This window comes from Nicotiana tabacum, chromosome 23, assembly GCF_000715075.1.
Source record: "Nicotiana tabacum cultivar K326 chromosome 23, ASM71507v2, whole genome shotgun sequence".
NCBI lineage: Eukaryota > Viridiplantae > Streptophyta > Magnoliopsida > Solanales > Solanaceae > Nicotiana > Nicotiana tabacum.
Genome location: NC_134102.1, coordinates 24,944,651 through 24,952,367, shown reverse-complemented (window position 1 = coordinate 24,952,367; position 7,717 = coordinate 24,944,651). Strand labels below are relative to the sequence as shown.

The window sequence follows — 7,717 nt, the reverse complement described above, 5'->3', positions numbered from 1 at the left end:
CTTCTTCCAACCATTCATAAGTGCACGTTCAGGAGCCCTTCTTATAGCAAGTGCTTCAGCTATCATGGTTTTTAATTTTCCACAAACTGGATTGGGGATCCATGGGCATGAAGCAGTTTCCCAAGGCTATCCATAGCCGCAACACCAATACTTGCACGTCTAGCATCCACCTATAAATATAAGTAAATAATAATATGCCATCTTGGTAGTTTGTTAGTTGAGCCGCTAAGCAAATCCCATTTTGAGGAGAACTAGATGAGCAACTAGTTAAAATATCCTTGATAATCAAATAATGACTTAAAAATAATATCAATCGGTTCAAACCTCTCGTGATTAAAGTATCATGCATTCCTAGCTTTCCATACTTGCCACATAATATTAACACTTAATGGATACTATTACTACCTCAAGTAATGGAAGACTGGATTTTTGAAGGTTTAAATTAATGGATACTATTACTACCTCAAGAATAATCTCTCCCCCCCCCCCCCCCCAAGAAAAAAGAAAAGCAAACACACATACACCAAAAGGAAAAAGCAACGACTTGGCACGTGAAACATTAGCCTCAGCCGTTGTGCGTTACAAATCTCTATGTTGTAGTTGATAATCAAGAGAACTGCAATTATTAACTTATACTATGTTAAAATTTTGTTATATTCATGTAACAAATGCCAATCCTAACAATATTAGTATTTAAATTTAATGTCCTAAAAAATAACCGAAAACTAACTAATCACACAAAAATTGTAAAGAGAATAAGATGATTGGGATAATTAAGAAAAGTATAGCACGAGTATACATAATAAACTAACAAAAAAGTTGATATAATATAAATTTCGTAATATAACAGTCTGAATCGAACAATAACATTCTAACTACGACTACTCATCCTCCTCTCCCAAAAACTCTCCCACCCACCCCCCCACCCAAAAAAAAAACATTTAGCACGTGACCATTAGCCTCAACCATTGTGCGTTACAATCTCTATAGAACTCTCTTTCTTTTTCTCCTCCTCCTTCATTTTCATATACATTCCATACAAATATGAAGAAAATCCCCATACACATAACAAAGTTGAAACTATTTTAGTGTCACCAAAATTATCCCCATACACTATAACTCCACCCAAAACATTAACGGCCATTAACGCCGTCATGCAAATTCCCCCTGTTAACGAACTTGTCAAGAACACCATTCCAGCAGTACCCATAAAACATAACTGCCACGTCACCACGTTAAATATCACCGTTAACCAGTAAGCTTTTTCACCCAAATCAAACACATTTTTACTCTCTTTTTTCATCTCCAAAAATCCACGGTTTATAGACATACCCATCGTAGCCAAAACCGTAGCTGCTAATTCCATTACCATTTGCATTTCCACAACCATAGAATAGCAATAAACTTTTTTATATATTTTTTCCATTAATGGAAGATAAAGAGCGAATAATAATCCAGCACCGACTGTTGAGAAAAATCCTATTAAATACTTTGACTTTGTCAAACCTTTTGGTTTGTCATGGTTTGAACCTAAGGCTAATAGGACCGAACTAAGTGTTAATAAAATAACACAATTTAGATTTGCATATGTGATTTTTTGTTTAACGATAATTACGGAAGTGATAAGAGTGAAAGCTAACTGCGATGATAAAACAAGAGAATTTGTCGAAACGGGAAGATAAGAATTGCCCCAAGAAAATAAAAGGTTGTTGAAACCTAATAAAAACCCAATGAGAATAGATAGTGACAAGATTTTAGGAGTGAAACCAGTAAATGGTTTTCTATCAGTGGATTTAAGAACATAAAAAGGTAAATAAATAGGGAGAAGGAGAAGAGGAAAGCCAGCAGATTGAACCCAAGTAGAAACCCAACGACTTGCACCTTTGTGATTGAAGTAGAATTTTGAGAGTAGGGTTGATGAGATTGAACCAACAAAAAGACACAAGTAGTTAATTCCTAGAAGAAAAATGTAACGTTTTTTAGTGGTGGAAGTAGTGTTTGTTGTTTCTTGGTCATGCATTTGGACTCTACTACCACTTTTTTGGATGTTGTTTTTTGTGTCTATGATCATTAGCTCTCTTGAAAAATTAGCTTGATCTTGATATTGTTCTTGCTGTGGGTGTTGGGCTAAGAACTCCATTGGAAAATGAAAAAGAAAGAACAAAGAAAAAGAAAAGCGGCGGATAAATTAAAGGATACAAAGTCTATGTTTTGTGGTTAGTGGATGGGTGAGTAGTGAGTTTAGTATATATATAAAGGTGGGCTTTAGTGAGTGTTCTTCCTGTTTAAAAGGTTTATTTTCTATGGAATTTACGGGTAAATTTCACAAATTGTCATATAATTATGACTTTTTTCATCAAAGTCATATAACTTTATTTTCTCACACGACAATCATATAACTATGACTTTTTTTTCACGAAAGTAAAATAGTTATGTTTTCTTACACAAATATCATAAAACTTTTACTAACTCACACAAAAATCATAGTGATCGAAAAATATAAATTTTTAGTAGTATTTTCTTATTTTGCGGTTTTTTATTTGTTATTTTTAGTCTAATAAATAATAATCCAATTAAAATAGGAATGACTCAACCCGGCCTGAATAATATTAAAAGTGAATAGTAAATCCTTTATTTTTCTTTTCAAGATTTTTATTCAAATTGATAGCATTTTTATTTTAAGTGCTCTCTAATTATACCTTTTATTTCTTTGTTTTTTTTTTTTTCAGAATCTCATGCATTCCAAACTAGTTTTTTTTATGGGAGAAGAATTCACTTTTAGTATTATTTTAACTTACGTATATTGTTATTGGGTTAGGCTGGGTTGGGTCATTCCTATTTTAAGGGAAAATATAAAACTAACCAGCCGGCCGAAATTAATTGCATTTGCTAGCAAAAATATATGTAGAATGTGTATGTTATATACATATAATACACACACACACACACACACACACACACACTCATATATATATATAAATAATATTTTATCGGCTATTATTTTAAGGAGTGGCTAAAAATATAGTCATATTTCTTCTATTTTAATTGTGTAATTATTTATTAGACTGAAAATAAAAAATAAAAAAAACGTAAAATAAGAAAATACTATCGAAAATTTTATTTTCCGACCACTATGATTTTCGTGTGAGTTAGTGAAAGTTTTATGATTTTTGCGTGAGAAATAAAATTATATGACTTTGGTGAAAAACAGTCATAGTTATATAACACAATTTGTGAAATTTACCCTCGAATTTACTGGCTAGACTAATATAAATTAAGTCATAAAAAATCCATTACGGAGGTTTAGCATTCTCTACTGGTTTGAACCTAAAATCTCAAATTAAGGTTGAATAAATTTTTACAATATTTTACAGCATATATACTTTCGTGAATTTAGTTAATTTCACCCTTTTTCCTAAAAGAATGTAGTTAATTCATTCAATGACAAGATACATTTTTTAGAAAACGTTAAATTATCAAAAACTTTGCTATTATACCCTTTGTTTCATGTTATGTGAGACACTAATATTATTACTATTTAGGAGTGCGAAAAGAGGTCTTTCCTTGGCCGTGACATTTTAATTAGTATTTTTAAATTACTAACTATTAAGATTTATATTACCTTTTATATAACTTTCAAATATGTATTATTTTTAAGAAACTTGAAGATACTATTTTTGTATTCACTGCCCAATATTAAGTAGTTTCACCGTCATACTTTAAACTCCACCATTTTAAAATAGAACAGGGATATAATTTATAGATCAACTATGGTGATGCGCAATGATCTGGGACTTGTTGTGATGTTGTCCAGTCTAGTGTTGTTTCTTCTTCCTTTCTCTTTGAGCTGTAAATATTTCACAATTTCGGTAAATAAATTTTTTTTTAATTATCCGAAAAATATATTTCTGGTGAATGTCTACATTAATAATTTGTATGGTTTATATTAAATTGCACTAGAAAAGGTGAATGCCGATAAATAACCTTAAAGATACAATAAGTAAATAAGTTAAGATTAATAATTAATTAAACTAGATTTGTAAAAGAATTAATGAATATTATAAATATCTATATTCTTGCTTAAAATTGTTTACTAGCACAGCACCATCACACAATCAAGAAAGGAAGCAAAACCTTTCGGCTAATCATAAGGAGAGGAAGATAGGCTACTTGAGTATCTAATATCGAAATCTAACGTGCAAGATGATGGTAATGATGCATTTTTTATCATATGATATGTTCAATAAGATTTTCTTTTAAAACAAGAAGGAAAAATTATATGTGAAAATAATTATGGGACGATAGAAGTTTTTCATATGATAAGTGTGAATTCGATTCTTACTGTTCCTCTTTTCCTCCAATTCTCCTCCCCATATAATAGGTGTGGCGGGAGAGACATCAAATTACATGTGTTCGTAATCATGTATATTAATGGTAAAATATGACTAAAGAGTGAAATTATTTGAAGATATTTTACAAAAGACTGATTTAGTGTTTGGACAAAATTGAGTAAAATTATTTAAAGCTTTTAACCAAAGACTGATCTAATTCTTGGGTTTTGTTTTCTGCATTGATCTTATCATTAGCATAAATGACTTACATCCAAATCCATCAGTTAAAGAAGGGGACAAAGATAGATATCCTTAATTTGTAAAAGATTTTAACGCCATTAAATTTAAACTTGACCGCACCTTCTTTTTCTTTTTAAGACAAGTTGAAGGAATGTGTTAACCAACCTTTCATCATTGTGCAAAACTTACTAGAAACACTAACCTAGTTATAACTTTAGTGAACAATATCAGAAATTATTAATAGATAGAAAATGAATGTTCGCGTTCTAGTCGAGTCCCTAGACTTGATTGCCTTCAATGTTTGTGAATGAAGCAGTACGATCAAACATTGTAGAAACTACTTCTGAACGATAATTTGGTAGGAATCAGTGCACTATTAGGAAGCTCGCATTCTCTTATATGTGTGTGTGTGTATATATATATATATATATATATATATATATATATATATATATATATATATATATATATATATATATATATATATATATATATATAGAGAGAGAGAGAGAGAGAGAGAGAGAGAGAGAGAGAGAGAGAGAAAGTGATGATGCAGGGCGCACACAAGATGAAGCTGGTTGCGGGCTTCGGTTGTCATATTACTCTAACAATGTGGGTGACACACAGTGAATCTCGAAAATTGACCTGTGGACCGTGGGAATGGTCACATGGAACTTAGTTCGAGGGGGAGACCCGCGGATCATGGTAGGGGGCCACGTGTAACTTCATTCAAGGGAGAGATTGTTGAGCGCGTGAACAAAGTCTCATATTAGTAGCTGAAAAGATTGGCAACCTACATATAAGGTGTAGGGATCTCTTAAAGGTGTGAGACCTTTGGGGAAAAAATATACGGGTTTGGCCCAAAACGAACAATATCACACCATATTAAGAATATCTTTGAGCCGTTTTAGCCCAACCATATAAAACAAAAAGAAAAAGAAAACTAACTACTCCCTCCGTTCTAATTTATGTGAATCTATTTGATTGGGTACGGAGTTTAAGAAAAAATAAAGATTTTTAGAATTTGTGGTCCTAAACAAATCAAAGAGGGACCAGAATATTTGTATGGTTATAAAAGTTTCTCATTAAGGGTAGAATTGTAAGTTTAACCTAAATTGTTACCAAATTTAGAAAAGAGTCATTCTTTTTAGAACGGACCAAATAACAAAATAGGTTCATATAAACCGAACAGAGGGAGTATTTGGTTTGGGCAATGGCTAGTAGCTACTTTTTTTTGGGGGGGGGGGGGGCAGGATTTCCAGCTGTCCTAAGTACTGCTTTATCAAGTTAGAAGGAATCGATTTCAAAATTATACAAAAATCTCACTAATTCTCCAAACAGAACAAAGCACCTTTATTTAGGTACAACAGTACATGTTGTATCCATACTAGGGAAAGGACCTAAATCGTCTGAAGAGATCACCATTACATTATATTCCACAGATGAGAAACCAGAAGCTTTCCTCATAGGAATAAACATGTTCTCTCTAATGCAGTGGCTGATAGGGCCTATATATGTTCAATGGCCTATATATGCTATGACGTGCAAAGAAATTCATTAAATATCTATAAATATTTGACTATAAATTCAAATATTATTATATATTGACTTAAGATTGTCGTAAAAAATCATAAACTTCAAATCCTAAATTCACCGTTAGCAGATCATCTCATATTTTTTCTTACTATTAACTAAGTTCCAGTAAGAATAAGTGAATTTTACGTGTCAATAGGATCATAGCTACTTTTAGTTAAGAGGACTCATATCCCCTTCCTCAAAAAATTATTGTGCCAAAAGGATAAAAATAATTTTGTACATGTATATAAACTATTAAATCCCCTGACATAACTAGGTTCATATTTTAAGTGTGACATAATAATATTTTTTCGAATCAGCTTCACTCAAAATCTTGGTTTTGATGTACTTTGATAAAAAAATATATATAAAAGGGGGGGGAGGTCCAAATTTACTCTTCTACTTTTACCTCTAGTTTAAATTTATCCTCAGATTGAAACACCGTTAGGGGTTAAGAAAACAAATAAGACTTTTTTTTCTAATAACGTGTAGTATTACACACTGGAAAAAGGACTTATGGCAGCGGTCTAATACCGTTGCAAAAGATTGGGAACCCGTTGCCACAGATTTATTGGAACGATTTAGCGACCGTTCCACCTGCCGGCGTGAGAGTAACGGTTCTTGCAACGATTATTGAAACCGTTGCGTAAGGGCTATCTATCGCAATAGTTGTTCCTCTGTCTGAAACAACGAGTATTTCTTTCCAGTTGTAACGGTTAAAAACTGTTGCCATAGAGTTTACAACAACGGTTGGCAGCCGTTACCATATAATTTGTTGCAACGGTTATGCAAGCTATTGCAACGTTTATTTACATATATTCTAACGGTTTCATCACGCTACTGTTTTATTTCACTTGCTACGGTTTTTTATAGACTACGATAAGCAAAAAATTCTATTGCATCGGTTTGAATTACCTATTGCATCGGTTTGTCGCACATTTTGGAACTATTTGCAAGACCTATTGGAACAGTTTATATTGTCTATAGCAACGAAAGTTGTGTCTTATTGCAACAGTTCTATTATGCTTTTGTAACAATTTAATTGAAACAACAATATATCTTTGGTTCTAAATAAATATTTAAATATATAAAAATTTGTAGTAACCTAAAATTTAGATAAATCAAAAAATAAAACTCTTCATAATCTATATTGTCCAATAAGCTAATAATATCCACAAAAGCAAAATGTTTTAATTAGAACCAAAATGTTTATAACGTAATAAAAGGACAAATACTTTTCTTTCTTGTTTACATCTTGAACCCACATCTATTCTACTGTACAAGCATGTAGTGTACCTTTAGGCTGTGGTGGATGCCCAAATGTGTGGCTGAGATATGATATGTGCCATTGCAGTTTTTTTCGATAGATCTTTTGAAGCTTCTCTTCCTTGACGTGACGCCTTGTCTTTGTATACTTAGCTGTTCTTCATTTTTCATGTATCGACAGGAAGAAGCTTAATTTTGAGTACAGTTGGTACGTACCTAGTTACAGTACTATATTATTCCCAGCTCATATTTTGTGAAGAAAATATATTCCGACGACTATTTTCAACCTTTGATGACCCTTTAGT

General features: G+C 32.0%; 1 protein-coding gene across 1 annotated transcript; it reads right to left on the bottom strand.

Annotated features, from left to right (window-relative positions):
- Positions 1 to 936: 936 nt before the first annotated feature.
- Positions 937 to 2,205, bottom strand: LOC107809278 (putative purine permease 4). The gene has a single exon (XM_016633883.2). The coding sequence runs from the start codon at positions 2,138 to 2,140 to the stop codon at positions 962 to 964; it is 1,179 nt and encodes a 392-aa protein (XP_016489369.1). The 5' UTR covers positions 2,141 to 2,205; the 3' UTR covers positions 937 to 961.
- Positions 2,206 to 7,717: the final 5,512 nt, after the last annotated feature.

Coding starts and splice junctions, on each gene's coding strand:
- LOC107809278 (XM_016633883.2), bottom strand. CDS start 2,140: ATGGAGTTCTTAGCCCAACACCCACAGCAAGAACAATATCAAGATCAA.